This window comes from Camelus dromedarius, chromosome 16 (assembly GCF_036321535.1).
Source record: "Camelus dromedarius isolate mCamDro1 chromosome 16, mCamDro1.pat, whole genome shotgun sequence".
Lineage (NCBI taxonomy): Eukaryota > Metazoa > Chordata > Mammalia > Artiodactyla > Camelidae > Camelus > Camelus dromedarius.
In genome coordinates, this window is record NC_087451.1 from 31,584,253 (window position 1) to 31,606,226 (window position 21,974).

The 21,974-nt window shown below is 52.8% G+C and overlaps 1 protein-coding gene across 8 annotated transcripts; it reads left to right on the top strand.

Moving 5' to 3' along the window:
* Positions 1 to 3,653: 3,653 nt before the first annotated feature.
* Positions 3,654 to 21,292, top strand: EXOC7 (exocyst complex component 7). 8 transcript variants are annotated; one of them, XM_031469135.2, is made up of 21 exons: positions 3,654 to 3,900; positions 4,103 to 4,168; positions 5,172 to 5,356; positions 5,553 to 5,658; positions 8,272 to 8,494; positions 10,346 to 10,513; positions 13,397 to 13,489; positions 14,379 to 14,447; positions 15,454 to 15,599; positions 15,877 to 16,029; positions 16,289 to 16,387; positions 16,736 to 16,798; positions 17,094 to 17,160; positions 17,904 to 17,942; positions 18,680 to 18,745; positions 19,022 to 19,142; positions 19,366 to 19,461; positions 20,234 to 20,297; positions 20,624 to 20,665; positions 20,773 to 20,906; positions 21,122 to 21,292. In XM_031469135.2, exons 1-21 carry the CDS (start codon positions 3,841 to 3,843, stop codon positions 21,222 to 21,224), a joined length of 2,163 nt encoding a protein of 720 aa, XP_031324995.1. In that variant the 5' UTR covers positions 3,654 to 3,840; the 3' UTR covers positions 21,225 to 21,292. The 8 variants fall into 8 exon arrangements, with proteins under 8 accessions (XP_031324995.1, XP_010982147.2, XP_031324997.1 ...); XM_010983845.3 differs by lacking the exon at positions 17,904 to 17,942 and having other exon boundaries at positions 3,655 to 3,900; XM_031469137.2 differs by lacking the exon at positions 14,379 to 14,447 and having other exon boundaries at positions 3,655 to 3,900.
* Positions 21,293 to 21,974: the final 682 nt, after the last annotated feature.

A 21,974-nucleotide genomic window follows, 5' to 3' on the forward strand; every position in this document is an offset into this window, starting at 1 on the left:
TTCCTAGAACAAGTTTGGAAGTATTCCCCCTGCTTCTATTTTCTGGAGAAGAATTGTAGAGGATTGGTATTGTTTCTTCCCTAAATGTCTGGTAGAATTCACCAGTGAAACCATCTAGGCCTGGTGCTTTCTACTTTGGAAGCTTATGAATGACTGATTCAATTACTTTAAAAGAAATAGGCACATTATCTATTTCTCCTTGTGGGAGTTTTGGGTGATTGTGTCTTTCAAGAAATTGGTCCATTTCACCAAAGTTATCAAATTTAGGGGAATAGAGTCATTCATAGTATTCCTTTATTATTCTTTTTAAAGTCCATGGCACCAGTAAGGATGACGCCTATTTCATTTCTGATATTAGCAATTTGTGTCTTCTTTTTTTCTTGATTGGCCTGACTAGAGATTTACCCATTTTTTTCATCTTTTCAAAGAACCAACTTTTGATTTCCTTGACTTTCTCTGTTAATTTCCTATCTTCTGTTTCATTGATTTCTGCTCTAGTTTTTATTATTTCTTTTCTTTTGCTTATTTCAGATTTGATTTGCTTGTTTTATGCTTATGTTTCCTAAGGTGGAAGCTTAGATGAGTGATTTTAGCTCTTTCTGTTCTAATGTATCTATTCAATGTTATAAATTTATCTCTAAGCACTATTTTCACTGCATCCCACACATTTCTATAAATTGTATTTTCCTTTCCATTTAGTTCAAAAATTAAACATGATATGCCACGTTTCATCTATCAGATTGGCCAAAATGTTAAAGCTTGACAGTATTGAGTGTGGGTTAAGGTCTGGGGGTGTGTAAGGTGCGCTTGTACATTGGTATTGGAAGTATAGACTAGTTCAACCATTTTACATGACGATTTGTATGTATCTATACAAATTTAAAAGGGATATACATTTTGATTGAGCAATTCCACTCTCAGAAGGCTAAGAGCAGAATGTATGTATGTATAGGGTACAGAGTTTGCAGTAGTTAAAAAGCCAGAAACTATAATACATGTCCAATAATAAGAGGACTGCTTCAATATATTATATCTATTCGAGGAAATACTATTGAAAGAATTCACACTAATGCTAAAAGGATGATCAAGGTACACTGTTACCTGAACACATAGGCTATAGGAATAGTATGTTTAATGTGGTAGCATTTGTGTTTTGTTTAAAAAAAAAAAAAAAGGAAGAACTTATTCTGTCTATAACAGGCTTGGATTTGCATGGACACATCTGAAAAGTCGTAACTGGGGTTACTTCTGGGACAGAGGTGCTTGGGGGCCAAGGAGGGCACTTTTTGCTTTTCCCTTTACACCTTCTTTACCGTTTGAACTTTCAACCCTCAATAAGTATCACATTTAATTTGAGAAACAGTTTTAAACCCAGCTTGCAGATTTGGGCCCCCAAGTTGCTTCAGGCATGTTAAGCATTTCCTTTGCTCTCTCTTCCTTATGAACTATTTGAAAGGCTGCCCATGCCTGGCCTCTGTATACCCTGGTCCTTTCTCTCATTTTTTATCTAAGGATTTCAAGAGGAGAAAGAAACAAAAGAGAGAGAGAGAGAGAGAGAGGGAGAGAAAGAAAGAAAGAAAGAAAGAAAGAAAGAAAGAAAGAAAGAAAGAAAGAAAGAAAGAAAGAAAGAAAGAAAGAAAGAAAGAAAGAAAGAAAGAAAGAAAGAAAGAAAGAAAGAAAGAAAGAAAGAGAGAAAGAAAGAAGGGAAGGAAGGAAGGAAAAGAAAAGAGGGAGGGAGGGAGGGAGGGAGGAAGGAAGAAAGGAAGAAAGGAAGAAAGACCTTCCTGACCAGTCTATCAGATGGCACTGTTGATGGCTGGTGGTTTCTAAATGAGGAAAATGAACTAATTTTAATCATTATGGAAAAAAAGGAAAATTTGTTTTCTTAGAAGTGTTTTTATAGAAAGGTCATTTAAACTCAGCATCTTTAGAAACTAGAGGGGGGAAAAATTCTCCAACTACTCTACTTACCATTTCAGTATGTTGTGGTGTTCTCCTGAAGTTTTTTTGCTGTGCATCTATCATATTTTAAATGGCTGTAACCCCAGGGAACATATGCTATTGTGATCTGCTTCTGTGATTCTGCCATACCATATTCACTTTCAGTATTGCTGCAGGGCCAAAAAACATTAATTTGGAGGAATTGTACACCTAATTCCTCAGAGCACAAAGTCTTGAGTTAGGAAGTTGCCAAACTAAAGAACAGGCTGTTGGGGGAGCAAGCTCTTCCTCCTTCCCTCCGGAAAGAGACTCTCCGGGAGTGGGCAGCGGTGGGGGCTCCGTTAGGACCGGCACCTTTGTGTTCTGAACATTTACAAATGAAAGGCAAGTATCTGAGGCTGCAGCTGAAACACTACTTTCTCCTTTTGCTCAAGCAGTTTGTGCTGAGTGTAGTTGGGAAAAGACAACTTTTCCTGAATCAATGTCCCCTTGTCAACACCTACCCGACATGGGGTTGGGACTTACCAAAGCTCACCATTTCATTCTGTCTGCCCTTTACCAGATATGGTCATCATAAATGGAACCTGCTTTTCACAATGGATTTTCCTGAAAATCAGATCGGCAGCTTCTCATAACAATAAACGGAACTCCTGAGCTACCCAGCACGGGGAGGCCGAGAACAGCCTCAGCTGTACCCTCTCCTGGCCAGCTGTGTTGACTTAGCGCAACTGACTCTCTGAGCCTGACCTTCCTCATCTGCAGAAGGGAAACCACAGCTGTGCCTGACTTGTAAATTCATTGTGAGGATTAGGTTAGGTGGTGTTTGTAACAGAGATGGGCAAACAGAAAGCTCTCAGTACATGGTAGCTAACTACCACATTACACTTAGAGGAAGAAATCTGAGAAAATGTGAAAACACACACACGTAGTTTATTTAAAAATTGCAGTGGTATTGTACAAGGTTCAAAGTGTTTGTTCACAACCCTAGAGAATTCCTTCCTGAGACCTATATAACAAGGTGTTACCACGATTTTCTGGAGTGTCTTCTGTGGACTGGGTGCTGTTCAGAGCCTCTCAGCGCTGGTCCATCTGAGTCCAAAGCCCTTTGCACCACAGCCCTCAAGCTCACTTATTCTTCACTGTGGCACCTAACAGTTTAAACCTTTCCTTTCTCTTAGTTCTCGAGACTGCATAAGGACCCTTTACAGGTCAGGATTATGGTTTTGGATTCCTCTGGGTCCGTGGGCGACCACTCTGTCCCCATCCCAGGGCTTACACACAGGGCCCACTCCATGAGCTTTTTTCCCAAAGGGGAAAACGACTACATAGGCCTTTCGTTCATTAAATGGGTACATATTAGGCGACTACTGTGTGACAAGCTCTGTGCTGTGCTTTGTGGGGAATGTGACATCGGTGTCTGAATTCAGAAGTCGATCTGGAGGAACGAATTCATCAGCAACCTTTGTGAGAATGAGCCTTCCCAAATCTTGCCGAGAAGACAGCAAGTGAACTATAGTTGTCCTGCCAGCCGAGGGACAGACCACCGCTCGAAAACCTTCTCTGATAAGAGCGGGAACCCTCACCAAGGTAAAACCCGGCCATAGACCCTCCGGCCACACCCAAGATGGCCACCTGCCCCGGCCCCTGTACTGAGCACGCAGGCGCACTTCCGCTTGCCACTCCCAACATGGCACCACCAGCGCACGCGCGCGCGCGCGCGCGCACACACACACACACACACACACACACACACACACACACACACACACACACACACACACACACACACACACACACCGTGGGGAGGGGCCACGGGCGGAAGTGGGTGTGACAGGGACGGGAGCCGAGAGGGCACTCTGAGGCACGATCCTGGGCAGGGGGAGCCGCAGGGTCGAAGCCATGATTCCCCCGCAGGAGGCGTCCGCCCGGCGGCGGGAGATCGAGGACAAGCTGAAGCAGGTGGGGCGGGGGCCGGGGAGGCGGGGGAGAAGGTGAGGGAACGGGCCGAGATCTGGGCCGAGCGGCTACTCAGGGAGGAGGCTGGAGTGGAAGGGGGCATTGCCTACTAGGAGACCGGGCTGGGGGCGAGGCCGTAGGGCGGGGACGCGAATGATCTGTAGCCTCCAGCTTCTGGTGATGTCCTCCCTTGCTCTCCCCCTAGGAGGAGGAGACACTGTCCTTCATCCGAGACAGCCTGGAGAAGAGCGACCAGCTCACCAAGAACATGGTAAGTAACCTCTTAGCTGGGAGGGCCTCCAGACGCTGGAGAAGAACGCCGCCGCCACTGGTGGTTACGTATGTAAGGCCCGGGGGTTCTAGTCTGGGTAATGCATGGGTTTCTTTAGCAGCAGTGTGGCATGTCTCTTACCCAGCTCCCTTCCCCTTGTCCGCCCCTTTGCTGAGGATGCTGCAGCCCTCCCGCTGGCCTTGGCTTTCTGCTTTCTCTCCTTCCACGAACATTTAGTGAGACTGACCTAGTGGGCCATGTGTCATTCTCAATTCAAGTGACTGTAGGATTGCCTGGTTACCACTTGTGAGATTACCGAAGGCAGAAGAACACTCAGCCTTCACCCTAGAAGGCTGTGGAGCTAAAATGAGCTCTGAAGTTAAATCTGGGATCTAGTCCTCGCCCCTCCACTTATTTCTGTGTGGCTCCTGACAGGTAACTCTGAGCCTCAGTGAACTCGTCTGCTAAAACAGAGACAGTGCCAACCTCCAATGTGGCTGTGAAGGTCAGCCACAGAAGCTAGTGTGGGGAGACACACCTTGCACAGTGCCTGGTGTACAGTAGGTACTCAATAAATATGAGTTTCCTTCCTTAATCCTGGAGGAGACTGGGAAAGCACAAACTGAGTATGTTCAAACTTGGGTATGTATTTAGTAACACAGTCATCAAATCCTAGTCTTTATTTAATAAAATGCAGCCTTAGAGGGTTTTGAAGGTTCCAGCAATGCATTTGAGGCTACTCTGTATGAAACTACTTCTTGTTCAGTCTAGGAAAGCTTCAGAGAGAATAGAAATTCAGATTTGGCTTCAAAGGGTGGAAGAAAAGCTGTCCCGAGTTGATTATCTGAAGAGGAGTTAATGTAATTCTTGATTTGCCTTCAAATCAAACTTCAGCCAATTCATTTGAACCACCTCCTATGTGCCAGCCACGTGGTAGGTCCTGAGGACACAGTAGTGAACAAGGAGACTCTGAGGCCTGAGAGCACATGGCTTCCCCCCGCAGGTGTCTATCCTGTCATCCTTTGAGAGTCGCCTTATGAAGCTGGAGAACTCCATCATCCCTGTGCATAAACAGACAGAGAACCTGCAGCGGCTGCAGGAGAATGTTGAGAAGACGCTGTCCTGCCTGGACCACGTCATCAGCTACTACCATGTGGCGAGTGACACTGAGAAGATCATCAGGGAGGGGTGAGCTAGGGCCAGAGGTCCCAGTCCTGATGCATCCTGGATCAGGGGCTGCAGGCCTTGGAAGGGAGGGGTATAATGTATTTAACCCTAGAGCCCCCTCGGTTAGTTGTCTTATCCCCTTTCCAAATACCATTCCCTTGGTCCTTCCTCCTCATCTTCCGTCTGCTCAGGCTGATGTGGCTCTTTTCCTTTTCAGCCCCACAGGTAGGCTGGAAGAGTATCTGGGAAGCATGGCCAAGATTCAGAAGGCTGTGGAGTATTTCCAGGACAATAGCCCAGACAGCCCAGAGCTCAACAAAGTGGTAAGAGGGCCAGCACAGTGATGTGGGAGGTATGGGGACACCAGTCCCTCCCCTGGTCTCAGGAGAGAGACTAGACCAGCTTAAAGGAGATTATAGTAGAATAAACAGAAGTATATAATACAATATACACACTACAGGCATGAGACCTCTGTTTCAGGCAGATATATGTCTTAAAAATTTAACTAAATGATAAATTACTTATAGAATATAAATTTAAATTTTGACTATTATAAATGCATTGGTTTTTTATTGTAGTAAAAAAATACATAATGTAACATTTTAACCTTTAAAAGTTTTTTTTATTTTTTTTTTTATTTTTTTTTTTTGGCAGAGAAAGTAATTAGGTTTGTTTGTTTATTTTTAGAGAAGGTACTGGGGATTGAACCCAGGACCTTACTCTACTACTTGAACTATACCCTCCGCCTTCCATGTTAACCATTTTTAAGTGAACGGTTCAGTGACGTTCAGTACATTCATGCTGTTATATAACCATTTCCAGCAGTCTTTTCATCATCCCAGACTGAAGCCCTGTGTCTATTAAACAATAATTCCCCTTCTCTCCCCCCCAGCCCCTGGCCATCGTCATTCTACTTTCTGACCCAATGAATTTGACTACTCTAGAGACCTGCATTCATGTTTTGTTTTTGGTTTTTGTTTTTAACATTTTTTATTGATTTATAATCATATTACAATGTTGCGCCAAATTCCAGTGTAGAGCACAATTTTTCAGTTATATGTGAACATATATATATTCATTGTTGCATTTTTTTCTCTGTGAGCTACCATAAGCTCTTGTATATATTTCCCTGTGCTATACAGTATAATCTTGTTTATCTGTTCTACAATTTTGAAATCCCATCTATCCCTTCCCACCCCCCGTGCATTCATGTTTTTATATTTGATTTTTGTGTGTCATATCTTTGTGGTTAAGTATTGGGGTCATCGGGTCCCCAGAGCGAGATCACGAAGGGCTGGGAAGTGAGGTTTACTCCCTGCACTGAGGAACGGAGAGAATGCAGGGGAGAATGCAGGCGGGAGAAGGGGCGGGAGCAGAGGCCCAGACATCCGAGAGGGCGAGGAGCTAGAGGCAGGGCCTCCTTGGCCCCAGTCACCTGGCCTACCTTCCTGGGGGCCCCACAGCTCCAGCCCTGAGGTATGTGTCTCACCCAGCGGAGGGAGTAGGCTGACAAACAAAGATGGGAAACTGGCTTTTCTCCCACCCAAAACGCTTTTGCTTAGAACAGTGCTTCCAGCCTTTCTCCCATCATGGCTCTGTCAGAAATGAGAATATTTAAATGGCACCCAGGGGTAAACTGGTAACTAACCAGTGGTGTCTGGCTGCCCACAGCCCCACCTGGCTGCCCAGAGGACTGACAGAATCAGTGCCTTGGCGCTCCAGTAACTCAGTGAGGACACACCAGTATAACCAGTGTCCTGCAGCCCGTGGGTAGGAAGCCTAGACTCAGAGATTAGGGATGCCAGGGGCTAGAGAACTTTGTTCCTGAGGGTATCCATCAGGTTTGGATGACACCATGAAGAGCTCTGTCCTAGAACGTGGGTATGGGAGTGGGCTAGAGATGGAGAAGACAAAAACTGTAAACCTGTAGGTTTACCCCACTTGTCTTTTCAGCAGACACACTCCAACTCCTCTCTCCATTTTTAAAGCATCTCTATTGAGATGTTTTATTCACATACCATAAAATTTACCCATTTAAAGTATAAAATTCAATGGTTTCAGTATAATCACAGAGGTGTGCCACATCACCGGAATACATTTTTTAACATCTTCATCACCCCGAAAAAAGAAACCCGAACCCCTTGGCAATCGCACTTCTTCCGTCCCCTCCCCCAGCCACCCAGCCTCTGGGAGTCACTAATCTACTCTCTGTCTCTGTAAATTTGCCTTTTCTGGACTTCTGTAAATGGAATCAGACAAGCCTGGCTTTTATAATGCAGCATTAATGTTTTCAAGTTTCATCCACACGGTAGCCTGTGTCAGTGCCTCATCAACTCTGTGGCTGAATAATCTTGTGTTGCAAGGATCTGCTACATTTCATTTATCCGTTCATCACTTGATGGATGCTCCACTTTTTGGCTGTTGTGAAGAGTGTTGCTATGAACCCTTGTGAATATCCTTTTGTGGGGACGTGTTTTCAGTTCTCTCATGTGGTCTGGGTACCTGTCACTTATGAGGTACATGATCTGCAGGTATTTCCCCTCATTCTGTGGATTGTCTTCTCACTTTTTTGATGGTATCATTTGCAGTACAAAAGGCTTTAACGACATAGCCCAATTTATCTATTTTTTTCCTTTTGCAAACTCTTTTCTCACAAGAATGCAATGAGAGAGTAATTGGCTGGGATTTATGAAGTGCCTACTTGTAAAACTCTGGGTTTCACCTGCGAACATACATTTTTGAGAGAACACAAGGTAAAGAACTAATCAAGGAAGCCTTTCCGGTGTATCTTCTCTGGGAGAAAGGAAGTGAAGGCAGAGGAGGGCCGAGGCCCAGAATCAGGAAGGCAAAGGAAGGGGGTGGGAAGGCGAGGGCTGGCTGAACTCCGCCGTGAACCCCCTTCCGTCCTTCCTTCCCTCCCTCCACTGTCCCTGCAGAAGCTGCTCTTTGAGCGGGGGAAGGAGTCGCTGGAGTCCGAGTTCCGGAGCCTGATGACCCGGCACAGCAAGGTCGTGTCCCCTGTGCTCATCCTGGATCTGATCAGCGGTGAGGATGACCTGGAGGTCCAGGAGGAGGTGCCCCTGGAGCACCTGCCCGAGAGCGTGCTGCAGGACGTGGTCCGCATCTCCCGCTGGCTGGTGGAATACGGCCGCAACCAAGGTGAGCCCGCCATGCGGCGGGGCCCCCACGGCAGGGCCGGAGTGGGTGGGACTTCCCACTTTGTTTCTTTAATCCACCTGCATTTCTTTTAATAAAAAGAAGTTTGAGGGAGAGGGGAACAGCTCAGTGGTAAAGTGTATGCTTATCATGCACAAGGTTCTGGGTTCAATCCCTAGTACCTCCAGTGAAGAGAGAATAATAATTAAAAGGAAAAGAATTTTAATAGGGGACAATATGAGCAATAAATCTACGCTTATATATCAAATTATAAATCTAGCCAGACCCAAGTTTTTCTTTAATATACCTTACTTTCCTGTTTCTTTACCTCTTTTTGATTAGTTATAGAAATTTTAAATAGCACAGGGAAGCTTAGGTGGAAGCAAAGGTCTGTCTCCCCACTTCCCTGATGCCTACAATATCATAACCCAAAGATGAGTACTGTTAAAGCTTATTTATAACTGTCCGAAAAAAATCTTTATGTAATTTTGTGTGTATGTGTGAGAGAGAATTAATGTGTGTAGTGTGTCCTCTCCTTGCTCCCAAATGGAAGGGAGCGTACTAAACACTGTCCTACCATTGTTTTGGGGTTTTTGTTTTTCACTTAGTGATGTGCCTTGAGAGTGTTCCACGTCAGTACTTGTATAGGTGCTTCATTTCATTCTTTTTAGCACCTGCATAATATTCCATGGAGTGGTGGTACCATCATTTCTTAAGCCAGTCCCAGGATTTAAAAAAAAAAAAATCTTGAGTTAAACAAAATTTAAAAACAAAAAACCAAAACTCTAATGAATATTCAGTTTGAAGCTTTTTAGCCGTCCAAGCTTTTCTCTGTGTTAACGTTATACACACACCAAATTGTCAGCATGCGTCATTACCATCCCCGCCTTCCCTCAAGGACTGTGCGGTGCTGCCCTGTACTGACCACACGGACACGTCTGTGGCTCACAAGCTGCGCTGTGGGAGCTGGGGGCCCTTGTGGATGCCTCCCAACCCCTTAGCCCCCTTCAGACAAAGCCTCTGTGCTTTTGGTCCGTTTTTCACATTGGCATTCCTTGCAACACGTTGTTGGGAACTGCTGAAATGTACCATGTATCGATGTCTTTCTCCTCACTTGTTTGCATTTGGATTTTCAAGTTTTCCGGCCAGTACTGGAATAAATAGTGCTGCAGACCCGACTTGTATGGCTTGCTTTTCTTATTTAGGAAGTTCTTTGGGGGTATTTTCCCAGAGGTGCAGTTATCAGGTAGAACTGTCTGACCAGATCTGTGACTTTCTTGGCATCTTGAGTTCCTCTCCAGGTAGATGGGGCCCATCTGGTGACCCATCAACAGACCCATAGCTATTTGTTCTTTTTTTTAATTGAAGTATAATCAGTTACATTGTGTCAATTTCTGGTGTACTGAATACTTCATTAATTTTATTTATCTGAGTTATTTGACAGGGTTGTCACTGTCCTTTGTTTTTTTTTTTATTTGCATTTCATGAACATCTAAAGAAATGGTGTTTTTTCATTCACTGATGCTTGTCTCTTTACCACCAATAAATTACATCCTTTGTTTGACCCCTTACCAAGCTGAATCTGGATATTAACTTTATATATATGTATATATATTTATCTAAAAACTTTACTTTCAAAACTTACAACTAATTATTGGTTTTCCTGGGGGATATTTTCCCTTTTAAGACTTTGCCTGACTGGGAACGAGGCCACGTGGGTGGCTGCTAGGAGGGAGTTAGCAAGCAGCTGTAGTGGGCTCCGCTGCTGCCCTGCGGGCTGCTCCTGCTGGGGAAAGGGAGGTTCCCATGGCCAGGCAGAGGCAGACACCCCAGCAGTCGCCTGTCTCTCCTCAGATTTCATGAATGTCTACTACCAAATCCGCTCCAGCCAGCTGGACCGCTCCATCAAAGGCCTGAAGGAGCATTTCCGGAAGAGCAGTTCTTCCTCTGGGGTTCCCTACTCCCCTGCTATCCCCAACAAGAGGAAAGACACGCCCACCAAGAAGCCAGTCAAGCGACCAGGTGAGCCCCAACCCTGGCCCACCTGAGAACTAGCCAGAAGGCTGCACAGGACCCGGTTGCCTTCAGCCACCTTGGGGTTAGCAGCGTCCGCCCCTCCAGAGCTGGTTCCCACAGTAACCCCCGACCGTAGGTACATAAGACAGAAAGCAAGTATCTACCACCCGGCAGGGCGCCGTCCAGTGAGCTCCTCCCTCCACCCAGCCAAGTCTGGAGGTCTTTGGAGTGGGGAGTCATAGGTGTGGGGAGGTGGGGTGACGGGGGTGCCAGGGCTGGGCCACTTGCTGGGTCCCCTTCCCCTCCCTTCGTTGTCCTGTCAGGAGGCAGGCACCCTGCTGCAGCCGAGACTGTGGGCTGGGATGGGGACAGGCACTGCAGCCTTCACCCTCCAGAAAGCCGGGAGTGGCTACAAAGGGTGTAGGGGAGAGGTGACACTACCACAGTCGTCCCAGAAAGGAAAAAAATCCCAGGCCATCCTCTCCAAAGAGCTTAATCTGGCTTTTGGGCTCCACACGAAGTTAGTGCCTTGTGGTGGGAGAGTCGAGGGAGGGGTGTTGAGGTGGGAGAGGCCTGGGCTGTGGATTGTTGGTGTCCTGGGCAAACAGCTTGCTGTCTGTCCTCATCGTCACGTCCCCTGTAGTCTGTGCTCCAGGTAAACCACGTCCCCTTGTGTCAGCTTCGGCTTGGCAAGCCTGGCTGTTTCTGGCTGCTAAGAGGTGTTGCCCTCGAGGGGCTGGGGTATCCCAGGGGTGGGGGCTGCAGGCACCAGGGAGAGGAGGTCAGTAAAGCTGGGGGCTACTCCCACCTTAGCCCGCCCTGTCCAGCTGCTGCTGCAGGCACACACCCTCGGGTGCACTAGTGGGACCTGCTCCTCGTAGCAGCGTCTTGCCCACCTGCTCATGCCCCTCAGAGAGCAAGATGCCTCTTTGCACTCGCCATTAGCCCCTGCCACTCCCCAGGCCTTTGTTTAGGGTTTGGAGAAATGGTAGAGCAGGGGCTGCCTGCAAGGGACAGGTGAGTACGGCATCAGGGAAGCCTGATGGCCCCAGCAGGAAGTGTGCAGCCTTCTCCCCTCCAGTGTGGGTGTCCTGGCCACCCCCCTGGAGAACCTGCCACGAACAGTGACTCTTCTAAGCCAGCCTGGGCAGCCACAGCTGCCTGCAGGCCCATCTCTGCCCTGTGCGTTGGGCAGGGGCTCTCTGTGGGGCGACGAGGCTGCCTGGGCTCTCTTCCCCTCCGTCTCTTCTCTGACGGGCCCACTGGAGGCCCCAGGACCCAGCTGTACCCAAGAGTGCTGGCTGGCCACGCGGGGAGCAGGGATCTGACCCTGGGGCTCCCTGTGGATCTAATCCATCTTTGGCTTCTAGCCCCAAGGGGAAAACTCTGCCTGTGAGCATCCCTCTGGCTTCTTTCAGGCTTCAGCAGTTGTTAAGAGCTGGTGGGCTCAGGACTGATGTCAGGACCTAGGGCTTCAGGCCCCTGGGACATCAGTTCCTAGCTCTGAGGAGAGGAACAGGGAGGCCTCAGTGGGTAATGAAACACCAGCCCCAGCGTTGTCTGCAGTAATTGGGCACCTGATGGGTTTGGCACCTGCCAGATAGTGTCCCAGCCCACATCCGTGCCAGTGCGCTGATGCGGCTCCCAAAGGCCCGGTGGGCCCATCTGCTCCTGGTCGGTTGTGGGGCAGGAATCTGATTGGCTCATTAGCGGGGCCGCTCACCGAAGGGGGAAAACACAGCAAGACAGCTGCTGAGCCGGGGCCCCAAACTTGCTTATTAGTAGCTAATTGTGGTTGGTGCAAACAGAAATGAGACACTCCGGATGCGCTCCCTTCTCCCCCAGACTTTTGGGAAACTGCCAGGACCCAAGCAGCCTCACTGTGTTCAGAGACGCGGGGTGGGGGAGGGGGGGAGGCGGGGGGAGCAGCACGGGAGTCTCCAGGGGAAGGGGACCAGAGTTACCCTCATGGGTTCCTGCCGTGCCCCCAGTACATTTTATTAATAGGGCAGCTGTATGCATCTGTTTTAGTGCTGTTTTACCGTCCCACATTCTCTGCTCTGAGATGTCTCATTGCCCCGGAGGTAGCTGACTTGGAGGCTGTGGGCGCTGTAGTTTTGTTCTCATTGTTCTCACTGTGATACTAACTGTTGGTTTCTCCCCCACGCCGAGAGCAGGCACCCATTCCCGCTGCCCTCCCTCCAGCTCTCTGTGTGGTGGCTTCTGTTAATTTCTTGGCTTTTGAGTTTTTCCCAATGGCTCTGGTGGTTCGGGTAACTCCTCTGGTGTGTGGGGCCCGTCTGCCTCGGGGTCTCCGAGCCTTTCGTCTTGGGCACCGCTCTCTCAGGGAGCTCAGCCCCATCTCACCGACTCCTGGGTTCTGCTTCCCATTGACTGCTGTTTGGCCACGTCCCAACACTGAGCATGCCCAGAGAACTCTGCCTGTGCTCGGGGCAGGGCCACAGCCTGCTCCAGGGTGCCCCCAGGCTCAGCCTGGCCACGCCCTCTGGGTGTGAGAGCTTTCTCCCTAGCTCTTCCATCCCAAACCCTTGTCTCTTCTGATTGAAAGACCACTCAGTACTTCTGGTGGATCTTCGCCCGGCTCATCTCCTACTTCCTCTGCCCTTCCTAAAACGAACTCAGATCCAGAACAGTGAGGGGCACTGGCAGAATCAGGAGCTCCACTGGAGGAACAAAGTGTGTTCATCCCTCCAGCTCCACCGGCAGGGCCCCCGCGGTCCCGGGCAGGGCCCGCCGGGAGAGCCGCACGTGGGCATGCTCACTGCAGGGCCGGGCGTGGGGCCTGGGGGGCCGGGGGGGGCTGCTGCTGTTCTCTCTCACTCCCTTCCTAGGTCTTCTTATCTCCTCTCTGTGTGGCTCTGGTGACAGGGACGATCCGTAAGGCTCAGAACCTTCTGAAACAGTATTCCCAGCATGGTCTAGATGGGAAAAAGGGGGGCTCTAACCTCATTCCTCTGGAAGGTAATCACTCTGTGTTCCTCTCCTATTCCTCTCCTCTTCCCTCCTCCTCCACCGTGTGTTCGCTCACGTGGCAGGGCAGAGCCACCAACCCCCCAGAGGGCCTTGGGAGCAACCCTGAGAGGGGAGCAGGGGTGGGCACTGCAAGTCCTTGGGGCCGCTGACCCCGCTGGCTCAGGGACAGGTTTCGTGGCCCTCGGCCCGGTCCTGTCTGGTGGACGGCAGCTCTGCCCTTCCTGAGGCTTCCCACTCCCTCCCCTCCCTGTCTCTGTCCTTATCTCCTGTTTGAACTCAGAGAAAGTTCTTTGTCACGGGCAGCCCTTTCACGCTCAGACCAGCAGTGGCAGGACCAAGCCACTCAGGCCTCCTGGCCGCTCCCCTCCCCACCGCGACTTTAGAAAGGGGAGCCAGTATGCCGTGTCCCTCCCTCCTTCCCATCAGAGGAAGGACAGCCCCGCCCTGGTGGGCCAGACCCTCCTTCAAAAGAATGACCCTGGGGGACAAAAGAAGGCTGTCCCCATTCACTTGGCAGTGACATTTCTTTAACTGAATCGCTCCCCGAATGTGGTGAGACATACCCCCTGGGCTGAGCATCAGACTCTTGAAGCTTCCAGAAGCTCTTCAGAACCCTCTTTGGTCCTCACAGCTTTCTCTTAGCCTTCGGGAAACCAGCTCCCAAGGATGGTCCTGGACACTGCAAGTCAGGCTTGAAATGGCTGTTCCCAAGGTGGTCTGAGGCAGAGGAGGGGCTCAGAGCCCTCCCCATGCCCCTTCCCCTCCACCCCATCTCACATTCCCCCCCGGAGATTGAGGGCTTCTTCCCAGTCCCCCGAGGGCAGCCGCCCCACCCCTGGATAAACGCTGCTTGTGTTTGCGGCCAACGTCTCGCTAGGTCACGAGCATGATTTCCGAGTAAAGCACCTGTCCGAGGCCCTGAACGACAAGCATGGGCCGCTGGCCGGTGAGTACCGCAGCCCAGCCCAAGGGCAGCCGCTCTGCGTTCACGGCAGTCCCCAGAGGGCCTGCTCCGGCCTGGCCCAGCCAGGCCATTCTGCTCCGAGGACCAACCGGGCCTACTCGCCTCTCTCTCTCCAGTCTCTCTCTCTTTTGGGCACCAGGTCTCCTTGCCTCTCTCCAGACAGGAGTGCATTCCTGGCTCTCAGGGTCTGGGCCAAGGGGAGAAGTTTCTGCTACTCAGAAGGCGGGCAGAGAGGGAAGGTAGCCCCTGAAGGGCAGGGAGCTCCGACATCTGATTCCAGCCACAGCTCCAAAGCTCTGACTCCTCAGAGCTCATCCCTTGCATGTAGGACCAGGTTGCCTGCAGGCATCCCTGCCCCGGCCTCCAGTATAGGGATTCGGTCTCCTCCTGGGACAGCTGACAACCAAGGAGCCCTCCCTTCCTGGGGCTCACGTTGCCTCTTCTCCAGTTTTGACTCCATGCCAGCTAGCCTCGTGGACCAGAGCCCACCACCTTTTTATATGTTCTAGGAGGCCTGGCTGGCTGGTAACTGCCTTCAGAGGCTCAGCATTTTCTGAGATGGATAACCACGGTGCCTGCCTTCTTGAGGTGGACACTGCCACCTGCCCATCCCTTGCTGTCCTCCTCCCAGTACAATTCAGAATCCTCGGTCCTGAGGTCAGACAGACCTTATCCAGGAAGTTGATTGAGGGATCTTCTTATCCTTCTATCCGTCTCCCCAACGCCTAATACGCGACACTCCGGAACTTAAATACTGTCCTTAGCAGAGCTGGAGAAGAAGCCAGGACAAAGGCTGGACTTAGCCCGTTTTTCCCCTTGAACCCTGTCGGGCTGGCTGGAGGCCTTTCAGCTTTTCTGCCAGAGCAGTCTTCCTCCCCATCTGTTACCGGTCTGGCTACAAGCCAGGAGCTCGGGAGACTCATGCCCCCCAAGCAGGGAGAGGGGCTGCCCCCAAAGCAGCAGCTCAGGGGCACTGCTGTCCCCCCAGGGAGAGATGACGTGCTGGACGTGGAGACCGATGCCTACATTCACTGCATCAGTGCCTTTGTCAGGCTGGCCCAGAGCGAGTACCAGCTGCTGACGGACGTCATCCCTGAGCACCATCAGAAGAAGACCTTTGACTCTTTGATACAGGTCCTGTCTCTCCCCGCCCCACCCCTGGGCCCTGACCAGATGCCCAAGCAAGAGCTGACATTGCAGAAACTTGAGTTTAAGCCAGGCCTGTGGTTCATGGCCCTCAACTCAGCTACCACCTCCACCTCCCATCCTGGGCAATCTGTCCTGGGTGGCATGTCTGGGTTGTACCTCCCCATCAGAGGTGTACTTCCCCCATGGCCCTCCAGGTGCCCTCAGTGTCCCTGGGAACCAGCTGTCTGCCCAGTCCCCTGAGCCGTCTCCATGCACCTCACAGGACGCCCTGGACGGGCTGATGCTGGAAGGGGAGAACATTGTGGCTGCTGCCCGGAAGGCCATCATCCGACACGACTTCTCGGCAGTGCTCACCGTCTTCCCCATCCTGCGGCACCTCAAGCAGACCAAGCCTGAGTTTGACCAGGTGCTCCAGGTACATGAGTGAGGAGGCCCTGGGGGACACCAGGAGTTGGAATCCTGCCACCCGGCTTGCTTCTGTTCAGAGGGTGAATGGAAGCAGCCTCCTCAGGGCCCCAGGCATGTGGAGGGACTCGCAGGGTGAGCGAAGAAGAGACCATCCCCTGGGGTGAACGCCAGGGAAGCAGCTGGGAAGGAGCGGGGCTCCACACACAGCCTGCAGCCGAGGGCCGGGCTGGGGCTCTGGACCGCCGTGCAGCCTTGTGCTTCCTCAGGGCACGGCCGCCAGCACCAAGAACAAGCTGCCCAGCCTCATCACCTCAATGGAGACTGTTGGAGCCAAAGCGCTGGAGGACTTCGCTGACAACATCAAGGTGCTCTCCCTCCCTCCCACTGCCACCCAGGCAGCCCACAGGGCTGTGGGCAGGGCCACCAGTGACCTGGCCAGGGGCAGGCCTGCCCTGTAGGGAAGCCGACTGTGCCACTAGTCTGTCTGTCCCCATGTGCCTCCCTTTCTTTCCCAGGGGCTCCAGAGGCCCCACCCCAGGCGTCAAGTTCCTGCCCCACTTTTCCCATCATGTCTGGCTCCCCTTTTTGCCCAAGGTGGGGGTCCTGACACCTGCTGGCCAGGAGGTGGCGCCATAAGCCAGCCGACTGGGGCATAGGGTTGGCTCGGGCCTTTTTGGGAGCTGCTTGAGGCAGTTAGGCTGTTTTTCCCGCAGAATGACCCGGACAAGGAGTACAACATGCCCAAGGATGGCACCGTGCACGAGCTCACGAGCAATGTAGGTGCTGCTCCAGGACAGCTGGGGAGGGAGGGAGCCCAGCCTGGCCCAGAGCCTTCAAGGGTGTGCAGCTGGCAGGACAGACTGGGAAATGCTTAGTGCCTCCTGCAGACAGGGCCTTTCCCAGCAGGCCGAGTCCACAGGGTGAAGCTTGAAGTTTGCAGCCACGCTTTCCACTGAACAGACCCCCAGCCCTGCATTCCTGGAATGGTCAGAGGGGATGAATTGTGGGAGGTGATCCGAACTTTGGGTCCTGCCCTTGACCTTCTTTCTGGACCCGTCTGTCCCTTCGCAGGCCATCCTCTTCCTGCAGCAGCTCCTGGACTTCCAGGAGACGGCGGGCGCCATGCTGGCCTCCCAAGGTACTTGGCACTCCCAGTGGGGCCCCGTGCCCCATTCCTCTCCCTTGCATAGAGATGTGGGATTGGGCCCCCCAGGGGCACTGGCCACCTCTCGGTGAGGAGATTTCCCCCCTGCCCTGTGGAGTGGGAAGGAGATGTGGCCTGTGGGGGAACCCCTGAGCTACCTGGGCTGAGCATCAGGAGAGCAGGGTTTGACCACCCCTCCTGGCCCCTTCCACCATCCTCACTCTGGAGAGCAGAACTCACTTGTTTGAAAGTGCCTTTCCCACCCCAGCCCTCCTTCTGCATTTCCCCACCTCTTGTGTCGCCTGTCCTCCTAATTGGTCTCACACATCTGACCCTTGCAGTGGGCTGGCATCTCAGGGCCAGCCTGCTGTCTCGCTGGGACCGCTGCCCTGGGACTGGGGCTCGGGAGGTGAGCGCATGGGGAAGAGCGTGCTTCCGAGCACTGAGACCAGCCCAGCTTGTTGGGCTGCCGGGCCCTCGCTTTCCACCCTGTTTTGGGGACAGGGAGCCACGGGGCAGCCTCTGGCCTGCAGTTCTCTAGATGTCTACTTCCCACTGTGTCCTGGGTCTTCAGGGGTCCAGCCCAGGCTGTCCAGCTGTGTTCTGGCGTCGTGGGGAGTGGTCTGCTTGAGTCGGGGTGGCGCTGCCGTTTCTAACCTGTTTTTGCACTTTGCATCTTTCTCCCTCCTTTGTCTCTCCCTCCTTCCCCTCTGTGCGCACTGCTTCTCACTCCGTAGTTCTTGGGGACACATACAATATTCCTTTAGACCCCCGAGGTAAGCAGCAGGGCTCTGCAGCCCCATCCTCCCCCTCCGAGGCCCCATGGGTGAGGTTCCCTGGGGACAGAGGCACCTGGACAGACTTAGGACCCATTGGGGAGCTGGGTCAGAGGGGACACAGGTTCCTGTAGGGTGCTCCCAACCCTCTCAGCTCTCTGAAAGCCACTTTCTGTCTCTGGGCTTCTCCAGGCAGCATCCTGCTGTGTCCAGCATGCTGAGTACACCCCCAGGCTGGTCCAGCACCTCCCTGTCCCCTCTCCCATCCACTCTCCTCCCTGCTCAGCCTTCTGCTCTGTGCAGGCAGCAAGTCTCCTCTGTTCACACGGGCCTGGTAGAGGAGGCTGTAGGCAGTGCACAGGCCGTGGGGAGCCTGTGCTAAGACTCTGCAGTTGGCAAATGGGATAAGTGGGCCTCGTAGATACCACCCAGCCTGGGTCGGGGGATGGGGGGCAGAGGTGTCCCACTCCTGTCCTGCCGGCCTTCCTCCTGATCCTGGGCCAGTTTATTAACCACACCACTCGTGACCATAGAGGGGCCTGCCCTGGGTTCCAGAAGAGTCCAAGAGTCCTACAGCAGGAGGGGAGCCCTGCCGCTCGCACACCCCCAGCTTTGCCGGAGTTAGGCTCAGGGGCCCTCCCAGGGTCTCCTCAGCTGCTCCTTGGGCCCAGGGGAGGCCAGAGAGGGTCTCTGCTGCCACTGCCCGCACCGCAGCAACAGGACGTCTCCCCTCACAGAGACCAGTTCTTCAGCCACCAGCTACAGCTCCGAGTTCAGCAGGCGCCTTCTGAGCACCTACATCTGTGAGTCCGCCAGCTGCCCCCAGAGCCCAGACTCCCCACCTTTTCCCTTCCTTTTTGTGCCTTCCTGCTAGTCCCGGTCCCGCTCCTGAGCCCCCCGACCTTTGGAATTGCACCCTAACCTCTAGTTCAGGGGCCACAGGGCCTGGGCAGAGGGCTCCCGAGGCTGTTGTGGGGTCTGGAGTCAGGGAGGGATGAGGAGTAACAGGTGGGAGTTGGTTTGTGGGTCATTTTGGTCAGACTGCCAGGGTAGGCGTGCCCACATCCTCCCCTGTGCAGGTAAAGTCCTGGGCAACCTGCAGTTGAACTTGCTGAGCAAGTCCAAGGTGTATGAGGACCCAGCTCTGAGCGCCATCTTCCTGCACAACAATTACAACTACATCCTTAAGGCCCTGGAGAAGTAAGTGGCCCCCAGTGCTAGTCTGCAGCTCCCACCTGCCCCTCCCTGGCTTCCCAGGACTGGCCACGCCCTCCTGTGTCCAGGTGGGGAGGGCTCTGCTTTACCCTTCGCAGCCCCAGGACCCAGGGGGTGGGAGGCAGGCCCCACTGGGGTGGCTACAGGGGCTGGCAGCCTTTGGGCCCTAGAGCCAACTCTGTCCTCCTCTCCCCTGCTCCCACCCTAGGTCTGAGCTGATCCAGCTCGTGGCGGTGACCCAGAAGACTGCCGAGCGTTCCTACCGGGAGCACATCGAGCAGCAGATCCAGACCTACCAGCGCAGGTGGGCCCCTGGCTGACCTCCCATTCCTGCCCCCTCCCCTCCCCCAACCTTGGAGCCACCACTCACTCTTCCTTCTCAGAGCTTCAGGACACTGGGCCCAGTCAGAGGCGGGTCAGCAGCTGTCTTGTGGACCCCAATCCTCTGCTTTTTTTCAATCACATTCATGGCATGGAGCAGGAGGCCCCCTTCCCCACCACTCCCTGTGCCCTAGGGGGCCACTTTGCCAGCCTCTTCAAGGGTAGTCTGCCAAGGGTGACACCTAATAGTTAAAGGGCTGACAGAGATGCGGGTGACATTTAGGCCAAGCAAAGAGCAAGACTGCAAGAGGAGTTGAACTTGGCTGAGCCTCGCTCTGTGGTGGTCTCTCTGCTCCTCTCCTCCTGCTTCTTAGTTTGTGTGTGTCTGTCTCTCTGTGTGTTTCTTCCTCATTGGTGTGTCTCCCCCTCCCTTCCCATTTGTCTGTCGTCTGCTCCCTCCTTTCTTTCTCATCTTAATTGGCCACGATATCGATATGAAGTGTAGTTGGTGTTTGTTCAATGTATTGAGCGCTCTATTTCCTGTTCTTAATTGTAAAACTGAGCAGCTTGAACACTTTTATTCCCAAGGAAAAATCTCAGCTGTGTTTTGCTTCATTGTGACCCAGATTGATCCCGCCTTCCCCCCTCCCCCAGTAGAGCAAGAGATTTAAAAAACAATAAAACCAACCAGCCCCAGGGAAGGAGCAGCTACCTGAGGCTGTCCCTTCTCTGCTGCTTCTCTCCCTGCCTGGCAGTTGGTTAAAGGTGACTGACTACATCGCTGAGAAGAACCTACCTGTGTTCCAACCCGGAGTCAAGGTGGGCTGAAGGCCTGGGCCGGAAAGGGATGTCTAGCAGATGGGATGCTTTCTGTTGTGTTTCTGGGGTTAAAAATAGACAAGCTCCCAACTGGGATGAGAGAGTAAAAGATGTCTAGGGTGGGAGTGGGGGAGGGTATAGCTCAGTGGTAGAGTGCGTGCTTAGCATGCATGAGGTCCTGGGTTCAATCCCCAGTACCTCTATTAAAAAAAAAAAAAGCCATCAGGGCAGCAGGAGAGGGCTGGGCTTGGGTGTCGGGAAGGAGCAGGGGCAAGGCAATCCTGCTCTGAGGACCGCTGTCTCTGCTGTCTCCCCCATCCCCCCAGCTCCGGGACAAGGAACGGCAGATGATCAAGGAGCGGTTTAAGGTGAGTTGGGAACCTCTCCCCTCCACTGCCTGCTGCTGCTCTCGTAGCAACACTTACCCAAACGTTTGCCTCTGGGTGGATTCCATTTCCACCTTTTTGGTGGCCAGGGCTTCAATGACGGCCTTGAAGAATTGTGCAAGATCCAGAAGGCCTGGGCTATTCCCGACACAGAGCAGAGGGACAAGATCCGCCAAGCCCAGAAGAACATTGTTAAGGAGACCTACGGGGCCTTTCTGCACAGGTGAGCCTCTGTCTCCGCCTTTCCGTCTCTATACTCCCCACTTCCCCAAGCTGGGCCCCTGTGCTCTTCTTCAGGCAAACATGGAGACGGTGGTGGGTTGGGCGGCAGAGCCAATGTGTGAAGCCAGACGGGCATCGCCTCACCAGGAGGGGCTTAGGCTGAGGAAGAGCTGTGGAGGGGCTCGGCCTCCCCCGCTGACCTCCGCGCCCTGTCAGGTTTGGCAGCGTGCCCTTCACCAAGAACCCTGAGAAGTACATGAAGTACCGCGTGGAGCAGGTGGGCGACATGATCGATCGCCTCTTTGACACCTCCGCCTGAGCTGCCACCCCTGCCTGGCCCTGCCAGACCAGCCATGTTATTGGCCAGATAAACCAGTGTTAACCTGCGCCTGGGCCCGGTGAGTCTGGTGTCCTTTGAGACAGGGGTCTTTCTTCGCCACCCCAGCCAGGAGCCCTGTCCCTGAGTCCTCGAGTCCTGGTTTGCGCTTCCTCTCACAGCCCCCGTTCCCACCAAAGCCACACTCTCCCAGAACACTGGGGTCCTTTCACACCTGGAGTTTTCTGACCCTGAGCACAGCCTGCAGGGGCCACGTGATGGCTTCAAGACAAGAAGGACAGAGAAGGAAGACAGACAGAGGTCTGTGCCCACAGCTGCCTCTGCATACAAGAGTAGGAGGGCAGGGAAGCCCCCCTGCAGCCCAGCTCAGAGCTGGGGAGGGAGAACTCTCGCTTCAGCCCAGTGGGGGTTGGGCTCGGAGGAGCAGGCCACATCTCAGCCAGAGGGCTTGGAGAAAAGCAAGCAGGATTGACCTGCCCTCGAATTCAGTGCAGAGACACATTCCCGATCACTCGCAGCCCTGTCTGGGCTGTTCTGTTCCCAAGGAGTCCCTGGCCCCCAGCCGATGGCTGGAGCCGGGGTGCTCTCTCCCCATGCCCTCTGAGGTCCAGCACACCCCAGGAGTTCAGAGAAGGAGTTCTGACCACCCTGGGCAGCCAGACACTCAGCGCCTGTGTCCCGGTCCCCAGTACCTTCTGGCCCGGAGCCAAGAAGCAGTGGTTGCACAAGGCA

Bases quoted from the DNA above. Each gene is read 5' to 3' on its own strand.
- EXOC7 (XM_031469135.2), top strand. From the start codon at position 3,841: ATGATTCCCCCGCAGGAGGCGTCCGCCCGGCGGCGGGAGATCGAGGAC. The intron at 5,357-5,552 runs GTGAGCTAGGGC...TTTCCTTTTCAG, and splicing joins GAGAAGATCATCAGGGAGGG to CCCCACAGGTAGGCTGGAAG. The intron at 16,388-16,735 runs GTGCTCTCCCTC...TTTTTCCCGCAG, and splicing joins ACTTCGCTGACAACATCAAG to AATGACCCGGACAAGGAGTA.